At 46.5% G+C, this 26,515-nt stretch overlaps 1 protein-coding gene across 1 annotated transcript in view; it reads left to right on the top strand.

Moving 5' to 3' along the window:
- LOC102368158 (rab11 family-interacting protein 3-like) overlaps window positions 1-26,515 on the top strand; it is a 133,484-nt gene that overhangs the window by 69,823 nt on the left and 37,146 nt on the right. The window contains exons 3-4 of the mRNA XM_025191596.1: window positions 18,291-18,382; window positions 23,588-23,695. Coding sequence (XP_025047381.1) covers window positions 18,291-18,382; window positions 23,588-23,695 — 200 coding nt within the window. The remainder of the gene's footprint in view (window positions 1-18,290; window positions 18,383-23,587; window positions 23,696-26,515) is intronic.

Consider the following 26,515-nt stretch of genomic DNA (forward strand, 5'->3'; position numbering starts at 1 on the left):
GCACAGACCTTGGGGCCCGCGCTCCCAGGAGGTCTGCGGGGCTCTGCCAGACTCCTCCCGTGGGTAAGGTGCCCCTGATCTGCATGCCGGATGACAGGAGGCTGCCACTGCTGGCTAGTACTGGTGCTGGGTGCAGCCTGTGCCAAGCGCCAGGAAGACTGCTGCTGCCAGCAGCAGCAGCATGCTGTCACCCTGCATGCAGATCCGGGGGCCCACACTCTCAGGGAGGCCTGAGGGGCTGTGCCAGACTCCTCCCAGGGGGCGTGAGCCCCCAGATCTGTGCGCGGGATGCAATAGGCTACCGCTGCTGCTGCTGGCTGGGACCAGTGCTGAAGCCAAGCAAGGCCAGCTTCAAAACTCAAAATGCTTCGAAACTTTCAAAACATTTCAAGCATTGACAATGTGTAGGGGGTGCAGCCAGGTGCACATGCACCCCCTGAGCGTGGCAGTGCACACCCTACGAAAAGGTGCTGCCGACACTGTTGGCAGTGCCTGCAGGTGGCCGCTGCTCGCCACCCCTCCCCCACTGCTGACATCGCTGACAACGTCTGCAGGTGGTCAGCGATCATTGCTGGCTGCCGCTGCTGGCAGTGTCTGCAGGTGGCTGCCAACCCCTAGTCAGCGCTTGCCCTCTCTTTCTCCCCCACCTCCAACAGAGCCAGCAGCGTCTGCAGGAGCTCCCCCGCTTACCGCTGCCACCATCCTCCTTCCGTCACCAGCGCTGCTGTGCCCCCCCAGCTGCTGGGAGAACACATCATTCATGGTTTCAAGTGCCCTCATTTTGTTTTGGAGCTTTTTGTTTCATTTCGATTTCGTTGTTTCGAGCTCAAAATGCATCGAAACAGCTTTAAAACAAAATACCTGGCGAAATTTCGCACAGCCCTAGTGCCTGGTACTGAACACTGTTGTAAGTGCGGATGTGGCAGACCCATGAAGTATACTGATACCTTCTTGCCCTAAGACACAATGTGTCTATATCCCCAAATTACAATGGCCATTTCTGTTTCCATATGCAATTCAAATGCAGTGTTCAATCTAGTATGATCCTAAATCGGTTGCAGTCAGCTTCCATTCTTTTGTTTTCCTATTAAATAACTGTTTTAGTTTCATTTTTATCTAACTGGCATATCTTCCAAGTTAAATCTCATGTTATATGTAGATTTTTAGTGCAGATAGTATTTATAGAAAGATAGCAGACATAATAAAACTACACAAAAATTCTTCAAACGCAATTATCATTAGTCTCAGTAATGCCAAATCATGTTTCCAATCTTTGTTTTGATAACTATGCGTCTTACCCGGTGTTCGTAGTTCTTCTCAGTTTATCTGTTTGCACATACTATGCTGTTTCTAAATGTTGTTCTTTCATGTCACCATCAGTGATCTTAAGACTGTTGGATTGGTTCTGACACAGTTTAGATGCTACCTCCTCCATTTTTAAAACTCCTTTGTAGTTTAACCCAAACACTTACTTCAGTAGCTTTTTTACAGCCAATTTTGAAGGAGTGTCCACGTGCAGAATAATTTTAAGTATGTTTCTGTGACTGTTAGGGCTAAAGCTAACTGTAGAAGAATATAGCTTTCCTCCTTGTGGTTACTGGATCATTTGGCTATCCTAAGTACCATCTTTAACACTTGACTGGAGAGTTCAAGGGAAAGAAATTACCAGCACGCTTGCCCATTGTCAGTGACTGACTGTTTTTGACTTCCTTTTGAAGAAGATTCCCTTTGTGTTTTCTGAAGCTGTAAGTGGGAGAACTGCAAACCCAATTTATGTGAAAATCCCTCTCTGCCTCCCCTCATCCCCTTTGTATGCCTAACACTGTCTGGATGCCATTCTCTTCAGAAGTGCCTCTGATTTAACAAGCACTAGCTCCACCCTCAGCCAGCCAAAAATCTGTTATGTCCATTTCTACTGTGATTCACTGAATGGGAAGGATTGAGTGTTGTGCATGGTTTAAGAGCAGCTCTGGATTTGCACTGGTACAGGCTGGGGACTGGCTAAGCAGCAGCTCCGTGGAAAAGGAACTGAGGGTTAGAGTGGACAATAAGCTGGATATGAGCTAGCGGTGTGCCCTTGTTGCCTAGAAGGCTAATGGCATACTGAATTGCACTGGTAGGAGTGTAGCCAGCAGATAGAGGGAAGTGATTCTTCCCCTCTATTTAGCACTGGTGAGGCCACATCTGGAGTACTGTGTCCAGTTTGGGCCCCCCCACTACAGAAAGGATGTGGACAAATTGGAGAGGGTCTAGTAGAGGGCAATGCAAATGGTTACGGGGCTGGGGAACAAGACTTCTGAGGAGAGGCTGAGGGAGCTGTGCATATTTAGTCTGGAGAAGACTGAGAGGGGATTTACTAGCAGCTTCAACTCCCTGAAGGGTGGTTCCAAAGAGGATGGAACTGGACTGCTCTCAGTGATGGCAGATGACAGAACAAGGAGCAATGGTCTCAACTTGCAGCAAGGGAAGTTTTAAGTTAGATATTGGGGAGAAAAAACTTTCTCACTAGGAGGGTAAAGCACTGGAACAGGTTACCCAGAGAGGCTGTAGAATATCCATCATAGCAGATTTTTAAGACCCGGCTAGACGAAGCCTTGGCTGAGATGATCTAGTTGGGGATGGTCCTACTATGAGCAGGGGGTTGGACTAGATGACTTCCAGAGGTCACTTCCAACCCTAATTTTCTGTTATTCTAAATAGCAGTTTTGAAAAGCTTCTTTGCTGTGTGTATATGTTCTCTGAGAAAACTGGTGAACTGTTAACTGTCTGACTACAAAGGATCTGACTGAACAATGACAATTGGCCAAAAGGACATTGAAAACAACTGTGGCTTTACCAGGAGGTATGGAACAGTTGGTCACTGAAGTGTATTGTTTATTAATTTTCAATGGGCAATTATCTCCCTTCTCAAATTCAGGTCAAACACTAGTCTGAAAATAACAACATTTTTGTCATTGGGAATACATACAGAGTTGTTAACTTTGAGGTGGGAGGTGAGTGTGTGTGTTAGTGCAACTTGCCTTCAAGCTCGCCTTTTGGTTTTAGGAGATCCATACCTCATTACATGTACAGTATGGGGGATGTTCAGGGAGTGAATCAGGATTCTGTTCAGGATGAGATTTGATTCTAAGTGTCTGCAACAGAAATCAGCTAGAGGTGTACTTTGGAACATGCTTGGAAATCAGTTCCTGAGTGTTTCAGGTTGAACACCCAAAAAAGTAGTTTATACTTCTGACAGTTTTGTCCTTAATCCCTCTGTGCCCCAGTTTTCCAGCAGTAAAATGGGGATGCTAATACCCTCCTGATCTCACAGATGTGTGGTGAAGATAGATTAGTTAATGTTTGCAAAGCATTAAGATACTGTGGCATGAGCACTATGGAAATATGCACGAGGAAGCTAATGACTCTTTTGTTCGGTGCTGGGTTTTGGATGGTGTGGGGGGGTTGTTTGTCTGTTTGTTTTTTTAAATAAGGCTTGAAGCCATGCAGTGAACTGTGAGGATAAAAAGAAATACTGAATAACTAACTACCATACAACCTATAGGGGTGATCATATACGATTGCATTATATAGTACATATACAAAAGAGGATGGAATTAAGGTTGAACAGGCGACCTTAATCCTGATGCTTCCCAACTTTTTAAGTGCTTGACTTTGCAACTCTGTTTATTAAAGTCTTTTTGCTTTGTTTTTTTCCAGATGTAACATTTGTAGCCCAGGTACACCTGGGGGTGTGCCCTGTCCTCCGATGACAGTGGTGGTGGTCAGGCAGGGTGCTGAGGAAGGGGTCAGCTACTAGAGCGGCTTCCTTCCAGCCTATAAAGCTAGCCTGAAAGCAAGTACTTAACTGTGTACAATTTATTATAAGAATAAACACAGACACTTACTATAAAACATAGAATATTTATTAGGCTTAACATATAATACTATATATAATATTCCACAATTCACATATAATATCAAATATGAACCAAATAACTTACAACCTATACAACACAATTAACACTGAAGCCTCTCCCCTTTAGGGCCTTGGGACATGGACACGCCCCTCCCGCGATGGAGGGTGGAGGCGGCAGACCTTCCTCACTTGTTGGCCTCCCTTGTCAGCCTCCTTTCTCTCTGGAGAAGTCAAGGCTCATCCCCTGATGCCGATGCCCCTAAGAGCCTCTCCCCAGTGGTGCCTTCAGTTCTCCTTGACGGCCTGGCGCCCCACACTGGGCACCCAGGACTCGCTCTCTGTCTCATGGGAGCCAAGCCCTTGCAGGCTCCGACTCCCCAGTCTCACACCGGGGGTTCTCCCCTTTCCTGGGCCCTGTTCTGGACACTTGGGCTCTTTTAGTTAAAGGTGGAGCTGCACTGCGGAGCTCCGGTCACTCAGCCTAGGGCCGGGCCTAATGTGAGAAGCTGCAAGCTGCTTCCAAGGCAGTTCTCCATGCGCCAACCCCCACATCAGGTGAGGCCTGAGCTGCTCCCAGGGCCAGCTTTCTGTGCTGATCTGCACACTGATTGCCCAGACACTTGCCGGGTTTGCAGGCCCAAGCTGCCTCGAGCAGCTCCTAGAGCCTGATCCCTGTGCACCAATTTGTGCACTGCTGAAGCTCAAGCAGGGTCTCGAGGATGGCCATCTCCAGAGCTCCTCTCTCCTCGCCGTCCCTCATTGCTTCTCCCCAGCATGCTGAGCATGCTCCCCGTTCTTATACTCTTCAGGGGCTCCATCCCCGAAGTTCTCCAGACCTGGCTGGCTCAGTTCCAATTTGGGTCCAGCTGCTCCTTGCCCCCTCCCTTTGGAAAAGGGCGTGGTATTGCTTCCCTTGTGCTGCCTCCGGATTGGTGGGTAGGTTCCACCAATCAAACAGCAGAGCCTCAATCCTGGGACTCAACCCAAGCCCCAAAAAGGTAAGTTTGCTACACAATGAATAGTCTTTAGGAAGTTTCTCTGGAGAAAACAGCAAGTTGAGTTATAAGAAAAGATGCGCTACTAAATTCTGATGTATAGAAGTAGAGGGGGTGCCCTTTAATGGAAAAGCTGTACATATCTGTTTAGCTTCTTCTTTCCCCCTTCTTTCAAATTTTTTTTACTTGCCCTTTATTAGTTCTTTCTCTCCACACATTCACCTCTCCATCCTTCAAAATCTCCACTTTGGCTTCCTGTTTCCTGCCTGATTCTTACTGGGGCTGAGTAACCTCTCCAATTTTCTGGCTCTTCAGCATTTCTTTTGCACCTCTGTCATCTTGTCTTGTGACAGCAGTGCCTGGGATGTGAACAGAAAGCCCATGGTTTCTACTAGGCCTGTGTGAATAGGGAAGTATTCGATTCTGATTCGGAGGACAGTGATTTGATTTGGTGATTTGAATCACTGTCACCATTTGATTCGGTCAAATCAGAATTGAAGATTCGGTGCTGATTTGGAGATTCAGATTGGCTGGGGAGAGGCAGGCACAGCCAGGTGGCTGCAGGTTCTCCCGCGGTTCCTCCAGCTGTGCCTCTCTCTTCCCGAGCAGTGGGTGAGCCTCAGGAGAAGCCCCCATGCCCTGCCCAGCCCCAGCCTATTGGCATGTAAAAAAAAAAAAAAAAAAAAAAAAGCCCCACACTCACCGGCTCTGGCAGCGGGGATCAGGGCCTCTGAGGGCTTGGTGCAGTGGGAATCGTCCCCCCTGCTTGGCACCACACAGTAGGTGCCCCGTGGTGTGGGTGCAGTGCGGCTCAGCAGGGCGCTGCATGCTGTCTGGGGGCTGGGGCTAAGTGTTGCTGGGCTCTGGCTGACTGCTGGAGCCGCCCCAGCTCTCAGACAGTGCGCGGCGCAATGCGACAGCTGCTGTGTGGGTGCCAGGCCGGGGGGTGGGGGGGGCAATCCCTGCTGCCCCCACTGCCCCATGCTGCGTGTCTCCCACCAGCCCTCAGAGGCTCTGATTGATTGCCACTGCCAGAGCTGGTGAGCGCAGGGCTTTTCTTTTTTTTTTTTTTTTTTTTTTTAAGTACCAGGATGCTGGGGCCAAGCAGGGCAGCCATGTGGTGGGGCTCTCGCCCCGGGTGGAGGGAGCTGGGGGAGAAGCCCCCATGGCTGCCCTGTCTGGCCCCATCCTCTGCCTGGCCCAGCCGGCATGGGGGTGGGGGGTGCGATGCAGGTACAGCTTCCTCTGAGAAACAGCAGGGCATAGCCCCTGCTCCCAGTGCTGCCACACCCACATCCTGCATCCCCCTGCCCTGGCTGGGCATTTTGTGCCAGTCCCAGTCTCAGCCCCAATCCCCACCTCCCCCCCCATCCCTCTCCCCTTCCCCAATCTCAACAGATTTACCGACTGGAGACAGCTGTCAGCTGCATGTTTAGTCTGGCTGAATCTCCGAAGCAACCAAATCTTTTCTGAATCGATTTGGAGCTTTTAATTGGTCTTCCGATTCGATTCATACTCAGAGATTTGGTCCCCAAATCAGGCCAAATCTCCTCCAAATCAAATCAGCTGCCAAAGCTTCACACAGCCCTAGTTTCTACAGTAGCACTGGGGACTGTCATAATTAGGGCCTGGTTTAAATCATGGGCACAGTGTGGCAGCTTCTCTAAACTTGGAGTCCCCCTCTTCCCCTCCCTGTCCCCGCCCCCACTTTTGATTGGTGGAGAGGCCCTGTTGGCTCTGCTGCTCACTCGTGATGGCCAAGAGATTAAAATTTGTAGTTTTAAATATGTTGCAGTTTTTTTCCTCCTGCTGCTGATCTGGTTGAGGAGCCCTGGTGGCCCTACAGCTTGCTTCTGATTGGACAGGAGGCAAAAACTGTGGCATATTTTAAAATGTGTCTTTTGCCTCCCGGCCATCGGGCAAATGGCAGGGCTGGCGGGTCCTTCCGCCAATCGGCAGCAGGGTGAGGGGGCCGCAGGGGAAACTTCCAAGATTAAAGGAGCTGGGCCAATGATTTAAACCAGATCCTAGCCATAATCTCCTGTCTACTGTTTATCAGTATGACCAGATATGTGGTGAGGAAGACTCACCAATCCTTTCATCAGCTCTTGGCTTCTTTGCGAGACTAGCTTGAAGTCCTGAGCGGAAGAAAGGTGAGGTGGCTATTGCTAATGGTGTGGCTGTAGGAGACTTGAATCCATTTTAGAGCATAGAATTGTAGATGGAACCGTTGAATTATATATAGAAACCTAATGTTGTCCACCTTGTGGAGTTCAAAGGTGAAGTGGAGTTCACAAAAGCTTGTGCTCTAGATGTACCTTCTTTAGTTAATTTAGAAGGTGCATATATACCCTGCCTTTTGTCCAGAGTACAGTTATTAACAAAGAGGTGGGGGAAGGCGTCTGGAAGGGAGTGAAACCTTTCTTCCTCCACACATACTTCCAGTGTCTCCCATTTTTCATGGGGAGCAAGCACAGCTAATTGGTCTCTGCTTGTTGTAATATAAAGCTACTTATAAGTACATGGTGCCCCTTAGTAAACTGAGACTAAAACAAAGGATGTGGAGCAGAGATGTCTTTAGAAATATCTGTCAAACTATTTCATTTCTTAACCTGAGCATCAACCCAATAGCTTCATTCCCTGAGGATTTGCTCCTATAGATATGCATTCTTCTGTCTTGGACAGATTTGTAGCCATGTTGGTTTCTTATATTTACTGCTCTTTTGACCACCTCATCTTTAAAGTTGTGTATGCTCATCATTAGTGAATTTTTTTAGTAGGTTAGTCCTTAATTTTATTCACTAATCTCTTTAGTTAGTCTCACTTAACATAAACATAGGCAGGACAAAGATTTGTTACGATTCTTTGCATTTCCCTCTGCCCCATCCTGCCACCAAACCTATTCTTACAGGGGCTCTAAATCTTTCTGATTTCTGTTCTTTATCCTTACTATTCAAATCAATTCCCAGACAAATTCTTCAATGAAGCAGTGAAAGTCAGTTATCTGTACACAGTCATTACAGCTCAAATAATTTTGAGTGTGTTGGCTCTGTAGCTCCCAGCAGCATGCTCTGTATGTGTTGTCATCTGACGTAAACACTTCCGAAAGGATCTGTTTTTTCTAGGTCACTCCTATGTGAAGTCAACCAGTAGCTCTGCTACTGACCCATGTCAGCATGCTCTCAGCTCTTCACTCAAGTGCTCAGTTGCTACTGAAATCTTCTGCTGTGTGTTCTGAAGCCAATTTTAATCTATTTCAGGAGCACTGTCTACTCCAAGACTTCCTAATTTTATAGCTTCTTGTTTTGCTGAAGTGGTGTGGTCATTTAAGAGAAGAAAAATTCAAAGTGAGGGCAGTCATCTATGCCGCACTACTTGATCTGTAGCATGTTTGCACATGTGTGAAGATGGCATTCATGGCCTTGGAGCTCCTAATAAGCAGCTAACTCCTTTTGTTTTTCTGCTTGTTTGGACAGGAATTTGAAAGCTTAATGCAGCCTATTGTGTTGGAGGACAGGCAGGCGACATCTCCATAGTAACTCTTAGTATACACAAAGCACCATATGGTTTGGGGGGTTCTGGGGAGAGAATGCTGCCACAAGAGGCAAGTTGAGCATAAAACTCAGCCTATGTTGTTCATTGGTTTTTGTCTTCTCTCTCTGCTGTTTGATGTTAATGGAAAAAGCAGTATTGCCTTGAGGTGTGGAGATGTGGCAATCAACCGTGTTTCCCACTGTCTCCTAGTTGTTACTTCTGCTGAATGGATCACTAGCAAGTGTGCAGTCAACTGATGAGAAATGTATAGAAGATTCTCTTCCCTGCCCTCCCACCAAGATCTTTAGTGGTGTTGTATTTACAAAACCCAAATCACTGTAAAAATAGGATCTGTCTCAGATCTTTCTAGCCTACTTCTATTGCAACCAGGTGGGATAACTTGCATCCACGTTCTCCACAAAACTTCATGAGACCTGAACTCTGTCTGTTTATGTAGTTGAGAATTCAAGAAGGGTAATATCAAAACATGTCTGATCAGACTGAGATTGCAACAGAGGCTGGGTGTTTTCAGGATGTAGCAGAGATTATATTTATTCTTGTTGGGCATTGTTCTTGTCAATGTGTCTGCATACAACCATCCTTTAAAAAAAAAAAAAATCAGCTGATAAAATCCCCCGCTGTGAAGAATTTACTATCTCTAGGGTTGCCGTATTTCCAATCTTAAAAAAGAAGATACCTGTTGTGGGGGGTATTAATATGATTGTTGGGGGGCAGTGATATGTCCATGCCCTGTCCCTGCCTCTCCCAATGCACTGCCTCTCACTCCCAACCCACAGCCTCCTGGCACTGCCTGTTCCCTGCGCTTCTGACCCAAAGTCCCCCACCCACCCTGGTGCTCCTCACTCCTAAACCACAGCCCTTGCCCCCACAGCCCCACCCTGATGAGCACAGGCACCAGTGTAGACCAGCCATGCAGCTCCTTGTTGCCCATCCCAAGCTCCCTTCCCCTGCTGGAGGAGCAGGTGTCTCCACTGACCAGCTGCAGCCTAGTGCTAGGGAAAACTTTGATAGTGAGCAGAGCAAAATCCAAAATCCCAGACATTTGTTGATATTAAAAAAAACCTGCCTAGACGGAGATGGGAGGACCCAAAAAGAAGACATGTCTGGGAAAACCTGGACATATGGTAACCATAACCATCTCCCCAACCAGCAATAGCCAGGGTGGGGTGAGAGCTGGCTGGCTGTGCACACATCTCAGTTTGCGCTGCAGGCTTCCTTAGTCTGCCTGGTCACAGATGGCAGCAGTGCATTGGGCAGCCCTAATTGATGGACTCAGACTGTTCATGGTCAACCTGTTTTTCCCTGCAGCACAACGTGGGGATTGTGAAGGATGTGTTCTGCTCTTTGCTGGAGTAGCAGAGTCCAATGAAGAACACGGTCTCCTGGGGGAGTAGGGAATGCTGATGATCTATATTCTCTTTGGAGAGATGCCATGGCATGTATAGACATTTGCTCACCCAGGAGACTTTCCTGGAGGTGACTTAACTCTAATTATTCCCAGGTTTTGTTTGTTTTTTATTCTCCTGGAGTGGCTTTTTTTTTTTACTTCGGGAGGAAAAAGCCTGAACATCAGTACACTGGTGGTTTTTCCTGGGAGTTCAGTGATTCTTCCAGGAGAAACTGAATATCTGTATGAGGCCTAAAACTCCTTCAGAAACTTCCCTTGTTGCTGTCAGTATGGGGGCAGTTTGTCTGTTGCCAGCAACAGTGGGAAAAGTGTTGCAGACTATACATGTAGCCCAGGTAACTCAGGTATATATTCCCCTTCTCCAGTTGAAGGGGATTGTTAGCTGGCAGGTGTGCTGTGGAGGAACTGCAGACCGCTCAGTTTCCCTCCGTCCCTATAGAACCAGGTCAGGACAGTCAGGGGACTTAACTATATACATATTTATTTACATTAACTTATCACAAGGAAAAGAAACATGGAGATAAACGTGTACTCTCTCTCTCTCTCTCTCTCTATATATATATATACAAATAAACATAGATAGCCAACAGATAACCTATAGATAAGTATGGATGAACAATAAATAAGCCACAGATAAATACAAATAAACAATAGATTAAATAATAGCAACAGGGGGTCCCAGCAGAGTCCTAGGACTCTACTAATCTACTCGTTTACAAACATGAGAGTTCACAAAATATAAGGTATGACATCACCACTTATGGCGCAAGAACCCCAAAGGTCAACTCAATCCCGAGGGGAAACTCTAATGCCCTTGGGCTTTTCCCAAGCCCTACAAAGAAGCTGGTAACTTTAGGGGGGCCCTTCCAGTGGGACCTCCACTTTCAGACCTCCACTAACCAGGGGGGGGACTCCCCCTCCTCTGTGGGAATCCTCTTTTCCCTGCAACTCACGGCTCCCAGGCCTGGAGGGTGGCCCTTGTCCTCTGCACCAGACTGCTCTCTCGCCTGCAGTGGGCTTCGGGGGGGTCTCTGTCCCCTGGAACAGGGCTCCGCTATGCAGGGCTTCTGGGGCCTCTGGCTTGGCCCTTTCTACTGGCTCAGTAGCCCGATCACCGTCTGGCTCTCTGGACTCCACCTTTTGCTATGGGTCAGAGGCCTGGGCTGCCTCGTGCATCACGAGGCTCGGTCTGCTCCTGGACCCTCCATGCAGCACTTCCTGTACCGAGCTCCCAGCCTCGTTCCGGGGGCTGAGGACCTGAGCCGCCCAAGTGCTCCAAAGGTCCTACTCCGTGCACCATCCTGAACACCATGTCTCTGGCCTCACGCCAGACGTTGCAGACCCGAGCCACCTCATACAGCTCCCAGGGTCTGGATGCCGTGTGCTGTGCTGCACACCGAGAACCTAGCTGCTGGAGCCATCTGCCATTCCCCGCTGATGGAAGTCTTCAGGGGCGCTTCTAGGCTACTGCTTCACCCTGCTGAGCAGCTCTCCTCAGTTCTTCTAAGCCCCACCCCGCTTTTCTCTGTCCCGGATGTGTTTCCTCGTGGTGGGCATGCAGCTCCTTTTATATGCTCCAGACCTGAGTGTTGCAGTCTTCAATCGGGTCCGGGAGTTGGGGGGGGAACGCCTCTCCTCCTCCCCTCAGGAAAGGGGCATGACTTAACTCTTCTTGGTGCCTCCTGATTGGTGGATGAGCTCCACCAATCAAAACAGCAAGATTTCAAGCCTGGGACTCAAGACCCAAGCTCCAACAGGCAAGCCTGCTACATACATAATCATATCAGTTGCCTGACCCTGCCCAGAGCTGTTCTATGTGACTTGGTGGCAAAAACCTTGGCAGTCCCACAGCTTCCAGCTGCTTGGCCTAAGTTTTGTCCCCAGCAAGCATAAGGATTCATGAATTCTTTGCACTCAGTCCTGTCTTGGTACCATGCAGAGGCACTGCTCTGAAATTGTAAAGGGTTTTAAAGATGAAAGCTGTCACCTTGAATTGCACCTGGAAACCAGTTGAAAACCATTGCAGTCTCTGGAGCATATGTGTAACATGCCTCTTAGGCAGAACACCCCTAGGTGGACAGCTGTGTGTTTGTTTCCACATGCTCTTCAACTGTAGCCTTAAATAGAGCATGTCACAATAACCTGGTTTGAAGGTGACATAGGCATGAATAATAAGGCTCTTGTTTGGTAAGATGAGCTACAAGCAGCTAGCTCTCTCACCTGCTCAGAGTTGATTTAAATGAGTATAGGGCAAGGGTTGGCAACCTCTTACTGGCAGTGGGTTAGATTAACACAGTTCAGTCCAAAAGCAAGTCAAGCAGGACTAAGAAAAAATTTCTGCTTGGACAAGGCAACCGCCATTTGAAATGAATGGGGCCAACGCACTGTCTGAATTTAAAACAGCCATCTAGCAGGTTGACTTCTTGTCTGGGCAGGACTTTTCAAAGTTTTCAGCTAGGATAACAAGTTGGCATCCCGCATGGTTTGCCACCACTGGCCCACCCCCTTTATATTTCCCCTTCCTGAAATTACAGAGGAGGAACTTGAATCCTCTTGGAAAAGCAACATCCAAGGTATCTTGCAGTGATGCATCTCTTGCCCTCCATAGAGCACCACCTGCCTAGCCCCTGCCACTATCTCAGTGCTGTGGACTCTCCATTGCCCAGAGAGGCCCAGCCTGCCTGTGCTAGCCCCACCCATCTGAGCCCCAGCTGCTTCTGCTGGCCTCAGGCACTGTAAGCCTGAACCTGACTGCCTGCCCTGATTCTCTTTCCCCTCCATCCTGATTCCGACCACACCTCAGATAAAAACTTTATGGGCTGCATCCAGCCTTCAGGTTGTAGGTTGCAGACCCCTGTTATAGGTAATGTTCCTTCTAAGTTGTAGTGATTCGTGAGTGCTCAGCTTTGCTCCCTTCCCAAATTGGTCCTGCCTCCCCTTTTCAGCACGCGCTGCTTTGGTCCACCCCAGAATTACTTTCTTGCTCACTGCTTTTTTTGTGTGCTCTTTCCCTGATGCTTCCCAAGCAGTCACCATTTAATTTCCTGAACAGTAAATTAATGCTAGAACCAGTACTGTGCATTTTGTAACCATGAAGATTCCTTTTAGGGTTATAACTCAACACAGTCAATTAAATGCTAGGTTTTTTTCATTCCTATATCATAGTTTCATAGTAGGTAGGGTCTGAAGGGACCTGAGTAGATCATCAAGTCTAACCCCCTCCCATGGGCATGAAAGGATGCTGGGGTCAAACGCCCCTGACAAGGTGTCTATCTAGCCTCCTTTTGAAGACTCCCAGGGTAGGAGCCAGCACCACTTCCCTTGGAAGTTGGTTCTAGATCCTAGCCGCCCTGGGTGAAGTATTGCCTCCTGATATCTAGCCTGAATCTACTCTGTGTCAACTTATGGCCATTATCCCTTATTACTCCAAGTAGTGCTCGTGAGAACAGGGTCTCTCCCATTGTTTGCTGGTCTCCCTTGGCCAGTTTATAGACTGCCACCAGATCCCTTCTCAGTCTTCTCTTGTGGAGGCTGAACAGGTTCAGGTCTCATAACCTCTCCTCGTAGGGCCTGCCCTGCTGCCCCCTGATCATGTGAGTGGCCCTCCTCTGGACCCTCTTGATGTTGTCCACATCCCTTCTGAAGTGCGACACCCAGAATTGGATGCAGTACTCCAACTGTGGCTTGACCAATGTCATATAGAGGGGGAGGATCACCTCTTTGGACCTGCTCATGATGCATCTGTGGATGCATGACAAGGTGAGGTTAGTCTTCCTGACTGCCTCCCCACACTGTCGGCCCATGTTCATCTTGGAGTCTATAATGACTCCAAGATCCTTTTCTGCCTCTGTGCTGATGAGAAGGGAGTTCCCCAGCCTGTAGGTATGCTGCTGGTTCTTCCTCCCCAGGTGCAATACCCTGCACTTGTCAATATTGAATTCCATCTTATTCTCATCCGCCCCCCCACCCCCAACCCCGTAACCTGTCCAGATCCAGTTGCAGCCTGTCCCTCCCTTCTCGCATGCTCATTTCTCCCCACATCTTAGTGTCATCTCCGAATTTGAATAAAGTGCTTTCCATCCCCTCGTCCGAGTCGCTGATGAAGATGTTGAACAGTGCGGGCCCGAGGGCCGACCCCTGGGGGACCCCACTGCCCACATATCTCTCCAGGTCAAAAATGATCCATCTGCCACCACTCTCTGGGCGTGGCCCTCCAGCCAATTGGCGACCCATCTGACTGTGTAGGCATCGACACCACAATTTCCTAATTTTTTAACGAGAATGGGGTGAGAGACAGTGTCGAAGGTCTTCCTAAAGTCCAGAAAGACTATGTCCACCATGACACCTGTGTCCAAGGATTTTGTGACCTGGTCATAGAAGGCCACCAGGTTGATCTGACAGGACCTGCCTCTAATGAACCCATGTTGGTTGCCCTTAAGCATACACGCCCCTGCTTGCCCCTCGCAGATGTGCTCCTGGATAATTTTCTCAAAGAGCTTCCCCAGGACCGAGGTAAGACTAACAGGCCTATAACTTCCTGGGTCCTCCTTCCTCATATAAATAGTAAATAATATTATATTTATAAAATATAGTGTCCCATTAATAGATTGAAAAGTCCAAATGAAATGAATCATAACAACATTACCAAGCCAAATGTTTCTACATGATGGGGAGGTTTTAGCGTCATCAGTTCAAAAAAACATTTTAACTTTTCCCAATTAAACAAACAAACAATGAAATAGAAATGGGCTTATGAAATGGTTTGATTTCCATAAAGATCAATCACTGACAGAAAACTGCCTTCCTTTGTATCATGGGGAATGGTCATTATCTCAGGATCTGCTGAGCATACATTAGATACTACTTCTCTGTTGCAGTATTAGGGCATTAGCAGTGCTCTCCCCTCTGTTTTTGCCTCTGGCAGGATACAGGATGTTCTTGGTGTTTGGGGTATTTTACCTGGTAGCTGCATGTGAAGATTTGGGGGGATTTCTTGCATTTTCAGGATTCTAACTCAATTGCTGTCCTGTGTTCTATGTCCCCTCACCCCTCCGGCTCAAACCTGTGAACAACCACTGCTTCTTCTACCTATATTCTTTGAAACTGTTTTTACAAGCAGTTTAGTTACATACAGATCTCTCTTGCTGAGGATGCAGCGCCCTTGAGTGGTAGCTAGCCCCTGCCTTGCCTTGGGGAGCAAGGAGGTACATGGTGTCGGGGCTGGGGAGCAGAGCAGTTTCCTGGTGCCAGCCCCCGCTTCACCTTGCCTTGGGGAGCGAGGAGGCATGCTACCCCAGCCCCGCCCCCACCTCAGGGACGAGCCACTGCCAGCCCCACGGGAGGAGCTTACCTCTGGTAAGTGTCCCACGCCAGCCCAGGTGCCTCCGCTGTGCTCCACGCCCAGCTCCTCTCTGGGCGGGTGTGCAGCATTAAAAAGTTAGTGCGTGGCAAGATTTTAAATTGTGCACGACCACGCGCGCACACAGCTTGGAGGGAGTCTTGGTTACAGGGTATTTTGGAAAGACCATTCATTCTTTAACAAATATCAGCCTTTTATTTGCTCCTCTTGAGCATTTCTCGGGCAATCCCGTGTTTTGTCAGCTGTCAGATCATTATCCTTGGCCCATACAGTTGAAGAGTTGGCTTCACCAGTTGTAGGAGTCATGAAGCTGTTCCTAAATTGATATCCTAGAACTACAGAAAGCGGAGAGGGGAGAGACTTAATAGGTTACCTTATCCACCCCTGCCATTTAAGCATCGTTCTTATACTGGTCCAGCCATACCTTGTTCAGCCTGGGTAAAGTATAGTTGTTTCTATCTCTACAGGATCCTGTAATTTAAACGGGGGAGAGAAACTAGATCTGCAATGAATTCTTCCCCTTTTCTGCCTTCTGTTAATAATATTATGGCTAAAAATAAAGGCAGTGTGTGCTGCCTTTTGAAAAGGACTGTTTTCCACCTGGGAACATTTGGATAGGAAGAGGAACTCTGCAGAGTTGCCTTAATGTTGGTGCACAAAATCACTGTGGCCAAATAAGTAACAGTCTCTGCCCTGATCAAAAACCAGAGTCAGAAGATTAGAATCACTGGAAATAAAATGTACAGATATCCATGCTGCTACAGAGGCGAATCAGCAGAGATACCGCAGCCGTAAATTGCAAACAAGGGCACCTTTTGTCTATTGAAGCAATGACCCTACCACATGCCTACAGTAGAGCACATCATACACCATTTGCTAGTGAAGAACTTCAAGCTCATTCTTCAGTCTGATTTATGGTTTTGCCACTGAGCCACACATTCAGGTTAAGGAGGTCTAATCTTTAAGAAAGCCATGTGTTAAACTTCCTCCAAATTGGATAGCTTTACAGTCCATAGACATAAATCAGAGCTATCTGTCAAGACAAAGAAGTTAAGTTTTGGTGCGTGTGTGCAGTATAATCTTTACTGGCCAGCTGACATGGACAGCACTGTTTTCTTTTCTTTTTTTTTTTTTTAAATGAAGGTCATTGCAAGTTTTTAGCATTTGGATGAGTGGGGAGTCAAAAGGTGAAGGGAGGAAAGAAAGATATCTGAAGCCATGGGGAAGCATAAAAAACAGGCCTTTTCATAAAAGAGAACTTTTTGAGGAAGGATTACCTTAACCTCTACTGTCTCTAGGCAATACCACAAGTTTCGGTAAACCAGGCATGGGCAGTTCAGACCATTTTCCACACCCAAGGAAGACTGTTTTTGTTGTTTTGTCTGTCGTTTTTTACCTGTGGTGCTCAAACTTAGTTGTCTTGAACTTGCTGCTTCTCAAAGGGCCTGTTGATGACAGCAGTGAAATAAGCACATTCTTGTAAAAAGCATGTCCTTTTCACCTCGTGTTGTCATTTGCCTAAAGAAGCATCTTTCCTTGTCAGGCAGAGAGCTCTGCCCAGCCTTCTCGCATTGTGGAGCACAAGGTGGATATCCAGCTTGTAGTACTGACTGAAAGCAGCTTGCTTGGGTACTTGCTATGCATATGTGAGTTCTTAGAGTTCCCATCTAAAACGTCTCTTGACCCTACAAGTTTTCACTCTGAATAGACATGGTTAGCAATGAAAATGGACATGGGGAAGATGCGTAGTTGTATGTCAGGTCTGTTCTGGAGCCAGAAAGAGAACCCTGTTTTCTGGACTCCCAATCACGTGTCCTGACAGTTGAGCCATGCTGCCTCCAGCTCTTAATACTGTAACAAGTCAAACCTATTAATAGCAAACGCTCTTCATTGCTTAACTTAAGTTTGTGCATAGAGTTTTGAAAGTGTTCTCTGCAATGGAACTTGCACATGCTTCTCTGCTTCTGGCTGCACTGGTGAGATCAACTACTGCAGCAAAGCTTAGATGTATAGATGTCACTTAATTTTGGTCTTGAGCCTAGAAATGCTCCAAACTGTCTGTATAGGTAAATTGCTGGGAAACAGCTATTTGAAATGCCTATGGAGTGTGCTTTTTACATTCTCATCATACACAGGTGTTAGTGGTAGAGCTAAAGCCCATCTGTTCCAAAATACATCCTGATTTGAAGAGCTTCCCTAGAATCACTTATCCAGGAAAGGAAGTCATTTTGATGAGTTGTTTTATTTTTTTAATTCAAGTTGGATAGCTTTGGATCATTAATGCTTGCAGTTCCAAGACATGTCTTGTTTCTGCTATTTATTTTGAGCTGATGATATATGGCATCTTATTTTAATTTGGTGTTTCTCAACTCGCAGCATGAGCAAACTGCTAGAGAACATGGAGATGTTTCCCAAAGAAGTTTTGGGGAAACTTATGCACAAGAGTGAGGAAGTCTTGGGACTGAGAAATTGTACATCTCTTCTGTTGCACATTGTATTGGGCTTGAAAAAAAAGTGTTTTAGTGTAGCTCCTTGAAAGCCCTCCCAGTTTCCCTTGCTTTCTGCTAAGGTGGGTGCTCATGTAGTCATGGGAGAAGCTGTATGTAGCTGCAGGCTGCTCCCTCTCACTGTTCCCATGGCAGACAGCTCCATTTTGTGTAGAACTAATACATTCCTCTGCTGCCAGCTGAATAGGCTGAATGAGGAGGCAGAGAGAGGTAGCATTACTAGAGGAGAAGGAGGAAAAGGCAGTGACAAAAATGTGAGAAAACAAGCACAGAAAAGGAGAAGCAGCAGGAGTCCTGCCAGACTGAGTTTGAAAGTAAAAACCACCTTCTCATGGTGGAAAGGGGACTCCAAGGATCGAGTGCTAAAAGCACTGTTTTGGTTGGATTCATGCTCTGCCTTTTGTTTGGATGCTGTCAAATTAGGCCCTTCAGTGAAAGTGGTAAAATAGGCCCCTCACTCTTGATTTTTCTCTCTCAGTCAATCAAAAGGCACTTCTTTGTTTTGGGGTCCAAATCCATTTTTAGTCCCTTCTAGTTGAAGCTGACCTCTCTCTTTCTTTTCTTGCAGATCCTGACAATCAGTTGTATGATATGGGATACACTCAGGAAGAGGATCCCCCAACCTGTCCTGATGAGTTTGATGACTTTGTCACATTTGAGGCAAGTATGAACTAAGGACATGAAAGCTACATGCATCTAGGTTGTGGGGGGTGAGGTGAGAAAAAGGCTGCAAAATATGTTGGGCTTGACTTGATAGAGGTGCTGAACATGCATGGCTCCTATCAACTTTGTGTGGGAATTGAAGAGTGCAGGACTTCTGAATGTCTGCCCCGTGTGCTCTGTTATACACCCAAGCACTGAATTGGAATCAGAATAAGGATTTCTAGCTGTCAGATGCAGCCCTATGCTGCTTTGGTGCTCAGTATTAGTGATCAGTTGCATTGAACACTCTGCTGGGTTTGCAAGTCTTTGGCCACAAGCTGACGGTGTTGTGCTCACTGTGGGAGTTGGCCCCCTTGTGGCCAAACCGGAGCACGTTGGCAGAGGTTGCTCGCTGTATTTGCATGAAGATTTGCCTCCAGGGATTGTAGTGACAGTGCATAAACCTGGTTTCAGGAACTACTTCATAAAATATGCCAATTGTGAGCCTGTCTCTCTCTGCTGTGAGTTCTTGGAGGTTATTTCCAGACAGAAAGACAGCAGGATGTTTCAGACCTCATCATTCATCACTGTGTTGTCAGTAAAAGGCAAAGCAAAGGACACTGTGGGTTTCTTCCTTTTTATTTTCATTCCCACAGTCAGCTTTTTGGTTAATTTGCCTTTGACCTCCTTGGTCCTCAGAACAAAGTGAGTCATTCCAGTTTCTCCTGTTCTTCATTCTCCCCAGCTGTAAATGAGGCTGCTGTTACAGTAACATGTTTGTCATCTTTAATTGTGAGCTTTTTGTTCTTCCCTAGTCTGTTGGCTTACTCTGTTTCTTCCAAACAGCAGCAGAGGAAGGCCACTATAATTATCTTCTGAGCAAACAGCCTCCTGATTCCACAGTGGCAGAGGTCAAATATCCATGTTGAATTGAATTTAAATGGATTTGTTTTTTCTTTTCCTTTAATGTTCTCTTAAACGATTCACTACTTTGTTCAGTTTTGCATAATGCACTTCTTCCCCCATACTTTCAGATTTTACCAGTGCTCTCCCACTCACCTAAAAGATTATCCCAGCTTGCTCTGGATTTGCTTATAAATATGCATGAAGTTGCTTTGTCAGAAATACTTGCATACCCCATCATTCATTTTCTTGGTCTTGTATCTTCTTGATGAAGGGATAGAACTGTATGCATGTGTTCCCTAGTAATAAATCTGCCACTGATCAGCTTTGTCCTCCCCTTTGTAATTAAAAGCATAGGGACATTACTGGGTCCTTTTTAAGACAATAAGCTTCATGAGGCTCTTAGGTGTCACTTTGAAGAGCCCTTGTCTGAAGCAATATTCAAGTTAAGCTATTTCTATTTCAGACCACTTCTTTCACTTTCATGGCTTTTATGAAACAGCTTGGTTGGTTCCCTTTTTCTTTCAAGCTATTGTAACTTACTCATTGAGCAAGTTGCTTTAACTTTTCTGTTTTTCGCCTACTGGAAGGTGATAATATCATGGACCTAATTAATGTGCAAGCTGTAAGTTCCTCCAATGAAAGGCTTTTTAGCTGTGCAGTGTTTAGTCTGTTTCCTTGTATGCAGAATATCCTCATTGTCTTGACCCAAGCTCTCTCTAGGAAGATAAAAATACATGTTTTGCAGTTTGACACCTATTATATATTTGAATAAACCTTGCGAATAAGATCATTGTTCTGGGAAAGATGACTGCTGCCATTTGACTTAAAAGGAATCAGTTATGGTTTGGGGTGAGGAATGCATTTCTTCCAGTTTCTCTCCCAGTTTGTTCAAGGCCACACATGCTCCTCTACCTCTGCTCACTGGACTGTGTAAAATGACTATTGCACCTACTGCCAGTTTTTTTTTCTATGCTGATAGCCATCTAGAGGCTTAAAAGGCTTGCTGTCTGGGTCAGATTGATGGCTCAGTTACACTCACACTGGTAAGGATCTTAGCTTAAACCTACATTCCAAGGGTGAATGGTGTTTCTTAAGGGGATGGGGATTAGAGCAGGACACTTCCTAGTCACTTTCCTAGTTCCTTGAGAGCAGTTTGAACAAACTGTTCTGAGAGCTGCATCCAGAAGCTTGGCCTGCCCTGTCAGAATGAAATACCTGTAGGACCGAGTCACTGATCTGTCAGAATAAGGTGAACAGAAGGGGGGGAAAAAAGCAAGAATCTTTGGCCTGCTTCTTTTAAAAATCCCTTTGTATTTTGAACTGACTGTAATTTTGTGCGCTCCTAGGTCAGTGAGCATGTGCTAATATACCAGGCAGAAATTGCTGCTGTTGTCTTGGATACATGACCCAAAATCATTTCCAGCCTGTAAAGATTTTGCAGAGCTTTGGTAAATGAGAGAGATCCCTGTTATACATGGAAAAATACATTAATGTTTTCTTGTAGGGGTATAAGGGGAGAGGGGAGTTTTCTTCCCCTATCCTATATAAACTGATCAACTGAACAGCAAGCCCCTAGTCTGCCTTTTTACTCAGCACATCCTGTTTCAGAAGAGCTAAAGAGGAGGTGAGAGAAATGCTGGTACAAACAAACCTGCTGTGAGCAGGAAAACATTTTTTTCTCTCAGCTAGTCTGAAATATTAGCTGGCACTGTATGTTATAGAAGCCCATCCTTGGGTGATTTGGGGGAACTAACTGAGAGAAAGTTTAATGAAGTGTAAAACATGATGGTCCTTTATGCTAAAAAAAAATAAATTCAGGGGTGATCCAGGTTAGGTGAAGCAAAGGGAAGAGAAAAGAGCTTGTTTTCAGAAGTCACTATTGCCCTTTGCCCATACAGGAGCACTCCCAACAGTATTTTGGTGTAAAGGACCTTCTGTGTTCACCAAACTGCCTGGGTGTATGGGTGTGCAGCAGTCCAACAGTTTTATTGCTCCAGACTTTAGAGAGAAAAGTCTGCAATGCAGTTAAAATTATCATTAAGATGATACCTTAAGGCTCTGAAAAGCATAATTGGCACGTGCTCACTCAGCTCATCCTCAGCGTAAAAGCCCATTTTTAAGGCTTTTGGAGTGACATACACAGTTGGAGTGGAGAAAGCTGGGTAAAGTGGCTACCTTTTTTAAATTTTATTATTATTTTCTTTAACAGGGAGAGGTCTGACACAAAAGGAAATTTCTTAGAGGTGACCTGCCAAGGACTGAAATTGAACTTGTGTTATCTTTTGTACAAAAGATGCATAAAGCATCCCTAGAAACCTTAATCATCTGCCTGTTTTGTACTTCAGACTCTAGTCTGGTCATCCCTAGTGTATCAGCCATCACAAAAAGGTGGATCACTAGATCTCTCTGTCTTTAGATGATGTCTTTTGATAAAGTGTTCCTCCCTCAGCTGTCTATTTAAATAGGTCAAAACAAGGTTTAAATAGTCCAAATAAAAACTCGTCTCTTCTATTTAATAAGGTGGTTCTTTTCTTGCTTATAATTCATAATTTCATAATTTTGCTAACTTTTTCAGGTGTCCTGAATCTTCAGGACAAAAATCTGAATAACAAATGTTAAAGCCTGGTATTCTCTCTCCTGACAGAAGAGAGAATCTTTCAAATCTCACATTGGCATAGATCATAAAGGGGTCAGCCCAAACGTACACTTTGCACATGACATTTAACAAGGCCTTATCTCCTCTTGCAACACTATAGGTCTAGAGTTGTCATAGTCATGGTATGTGGCAGGGGGAGATTTGGATTATGAAAGAGTGAAGGAATTGGGGGAGGAAAGAAGGCTTGTAGTTCTTGGGAAATGCTTTTCTTACCTTGTTAGTTCTGGAATTATGTAAGAGCTCCCACAGATCCCCCCCCCCCCCCCCCCCCGAAAGCTGGGTGGCAAAAACATAGCCATGGGTGGAATGCCAAAGCTTAGTAAAACTGCTCTCCTTGCTCCCTCTGTCTGTGCAGGCTCAAGCATAACCAGCTTGCTGCAGAAGAAAATGAAATGGAGACTATAGGTTTTGTTGCACATTGTGTCCTAATTGCAACAAATTGTGTTTGACTCATAAACATCTGCTTTAAGAAAGGTTTGTTTAAATATGATGATGGATAAAAAAGAAGGGGAGGGAGGGAACCAGAGATTCAGTCTTGTCTAGCCATATGGCTTCCACTACATGAATCAACAGCAAGGCTTGAACCTGATCCCTCAAATACCAGCACAGGCCTCTACCACTTAAGAGTAAGAAAAGGGGCCTGGGTGTCAGAATTCCTGGGTCCTGTTTCTGGAAGGGAGTGACACCTCAGAACTAGAAAGGGTAACTAATTATGGTCCACACCATTCCTTCTTATATATCTAGCCTGACTTCAGACTAACATGACTAATGACCTCTTTCTGCTCATGAAAGAGGCAAGACATCTGGGTTGTGTTCCCAGTTCTTTCATAAACGCTCTAGTGCAGCCTCTTGATTAACTTATTTGTAGGACTGATAGCACCCTCCTTCCTGAGGTTAGAAGTGTGAAGCTATACTCGAAAATAAATTCTAAAGTGCACAGCAACATAAGCAGCACTTAGTGGAAGATACAAATTTAGAACTTAGCATCTTGACGCAGCCCATTGTATAGTTACCAAAGCCAAAATATATTTGCCACATATTGCAAATATCTTTGTCTCCTGGTAGGAGTTTCCTTAACTTGGTAATTATTCAGAACAGGCAGGATGGTTCACTGATTTGTCAAGTGGACTGAGATAGATACAGGGACACTTGAGGTCTAACTGTGGCTAGAGAGGGGATATGTGTGCCTAGGCATAAAACAGCTTGTAACCCTGTAAATGTTTGGGTGAGATGGGCAAAGGGGGAGAGCAAACTATTGTAATCTCCAAATATTTTGGACTGGAAAGAGCATAATAAGTTATCAGGCCTTTCAGTAGCTAAAAAAATAGGGCATGCAGGAGGAGAAGCTAAAATTTGTCTAACTGAGATATGACAGAGGTAATTAGTATGACCTGTGAAGGAAAAAGAAATGCCAACGAAGTACAGATTTGCATCATACTGGAAGTGGGACATTCTATGAACTGAGTTGGCAGCATTGCCCTCTGCTGTCCAATTAGTGCAAAATATTTCAGAGGATGAAACAACTTAGTGTGATGGCTTTTTAATGTTAACAGAACAGGAAAAAAGCATCTGTTCTTTATTGGTTTTCCTAGTGGGGAAGACCATGCTCATGTCTGTCTTTGCACTTTTATACAAGTAGACTTTGTCCTTCTTGACCACAGGTTTTGTTGCAGCTCTGTAACAGTTCAGTTTATTACTGGGCAGACACAGACATGGGTGATGAACCAGGTGGCCGCCTGGGGCCCGGACACAAAGAGGATCTGAAAATGGTAATTTTTTTCCCCATTGTCCAATTATTTTTATCATGATCTCTGGTGAAGGTGGGCCCGGTACTAAAAGTTCACCTGGGGCCACCAGGAGTCTAGGTATGGCATTGTTACCAGGCCCTGAGAAATCTAGGTATGGTGGTAGTAACTGTGCATGAAAGCAAGCATGTTTCAGTCGGCTGAAAGGAATAAATGCTTTTTAGCAAAGTAGTGTGGTGTAAGCAAGATCTCTTGAGTTCAGTTCCTAAGCAATGTGTAAGTCAATACTCTGATGATACTATGGCCACTTTCTCCAAGCCCTGTAGGCTGTGTAATGTAGATATACAGCCATGTAAATGGCAGTATAAACTGTAGCATTATGCAGAATCTATGTTCCAATAACACTAAGCTTTTGGGAAAAGTCTCTCCAGCCCTCAAGGCAGCAGAGGAAACTCTCGAACTGTGAACAGTGCAACTGTGGTGCAGTGCTGTCTGTTTAAGCTTGTAGATGACAGCGATAATTTAGAAGTAGAAATTTCTGCCACTCATCACCAGGGATCCAGGTTTTCTCGGTTTAAAAATCACAAGTTCTCTGATAAGCCCCAGAATCCACAATTAAAATGAAATGCCGTGTGTGTGTGTGCGTGCGTGTGTGCGCGCGTGCGGAGGGGTGTATGTATCGATTGAACACAATGTTTTATTGATATATTTATCATTTTAAAGGAATTTGGAAACCTACCAGTGGCTCAGTCACTATAATAAAATAAATTCTAAGTACCTATAAATTTTGGTATTTGATTTTGGGTTTATCATGGAAAATCAAAGCTCCCCATGCCCCCTTTGCTCACTAGGACACAGATCTGGGCCCCCTGCTGCCCAGGATATGGGGCCAGGGACGCAGCCCCCTGTCCCCCCACAGCAGTGTCCAGGCCTTGCCAGCCGCCTGTAGGAAGTGGTAGTGGCTGCGGGGGAGTGGAGTGTGGAGCCCAGGTCCTCATCTCCCACAGGCGGTATGGCCAGAGCAGAGCCCATGGCAGGGGCAGGTGCAGGCTCCCCACCCTGCTGCCTTCCCCCTGGGGCCTCCATAGCCCAGCGGGAAGGACCCAGCACAGCAGGGAAGAGTGGGGCCGGGTAGGGAAGCTCTTTTACTACTGCATGGCCCATGCTGCCCTGGTGAAGCACCCCCTGCCCGCCTGGCAGCAGCAAGGGGTACAACTCTGCGCTGCCACCTCCACTGCTGCCAGGTGGGAGGAGAGAGCAGGGCTTCCAGCAGCAAGGAGCTTTCTTGCCTGGCCCTGCTTTGTCCTGCTATGCCAGGTCCCACCTTCTGGGCCCGGGAGGCCCTGGGGGAGGGCAGGAAGCCTGAGCCCACAGCAGGTACCCCACACCTGCCCTCACCCCATGCAAAGATCAGGGGGCATGTGCCCCCCCCCCCCCCGAGTGCATGCAGTGGCTTGAACCCAGCTCTGGTCCCCCTGCTCCCCGGACGAGCCATCCACGGCTCCATCCCACTCCCTTTTTGGGGCCCCCCATGCTCCACACTCCCCCCTCCCCCGCCTCACGTACTCACCCCCTGCCCCACAATGAGGGGCTGGGCCTGGTGGTGGGGGGCAGTGGACCAGGAGTGAGGAATACTGGGTCAGGACTGGCCATTGATCGGGTGACCACTCGTCCCTAATTGGGCAGGACAGTCCCACAGTAGGTACCTGAAGTCGTGATCCCAGGCTGCATCACTTTCCCCTTGCAGGCTGGCAGCGTTTCAGCCTGTAAGGGGCTGCCAGGAGTGTGATGCAGGGGGTCCCCATGTGCATGCACGCTCCTGCACGTATGTACGTGGCCAGAAACACAGCCGCAGAGCCTGGAGAGCAACTCCCTGCAAGTAAGCCTTGGGGGGAGGTGGGGAGTATAAGGGGATTGAGAAGGAGGCAGATCAAGGTTCCCCATGAAGGAGGGAATGGGGCAGGAGCTGAGCACAATGCCTAGCCAGGGCAGTGCATGGGGCTGGGGTGGGAAGTGGGATGGAGCCATGGGCAGCTGATTCCGGGGGCAGGGGGGAGGCATGGCGGGGCACGTGCCCCCCAGATGTGTGCAGAGTGGGGGCTGATGCAAGCTGCCTGCTGCAGGCTCGGGGCTCTGACTACTACCCTGCCCCGGGGGCCCTGTATTGACCGCATCTCCATGGTGACATACCTCCTGCCCACCCAGCAAAAAGGTTGAGAACTGCTGGTCTAGATAAACTCCTGTTCACACTGCTGACAAACTTTATCTTATTTTTACTGCAGAAAATGTAAATTCCTATTTCATTTCTTTTTGGCTGAGTGATTTATTTTGTAGCACAGGTAACTGCTGAGATTGTTGAAATCTTATAAGGATTTCTGTTTGTGGGTTTTTCTTTTTAAATGCAATGGGTATGTTTTTTTTTGGTCAAGTGACTATCACTCTGGCTGATGCCAAAGTCTGGTATGCCGTCTTCATATACATTTGTACACTATGCAACAGTGGTGGTGGAGAAAAATCAAATAAATCAAATTTAAGTGACTTGTATACACAAACTGTATATTCATACCTATCTAGTACTTATAAACTAAATCCAGATTGTAAATTAAGCTAGTTATATTTGATTAACCTCTCTATCTGGGCACTGAAATCAGTTGACTGAGTAATATCAACTTTTTTGTTTATTTTGATTTGTTTTTTTCAAGGCAAAGTTCTTGTTGGACAGTAGACCTTCTAAAAAGACAAGGCAAGGAGTAACAAATTAGGGAACTGATTTTTTTCTTTAAAAAAACCCCAACAAGACACATCCCCCAAAACCCCCCCCCCCCCCCCCCACAAAAACAAAAA

This window comes from Alligator sinensis, unplaced genomic scaffold (genome assembly GCF_000455745.1).
Source record: "Alligator sinensis unplaced genomic scaffold, ASM45574v1 scaffold449_1, whole genome shotgun sequence".
NCBI classification, from domain to species: Eukaryota; Metazoa; Chordata; order Crocodylia; family Alligatoridae; genus Alligator; species Alligator sinensis.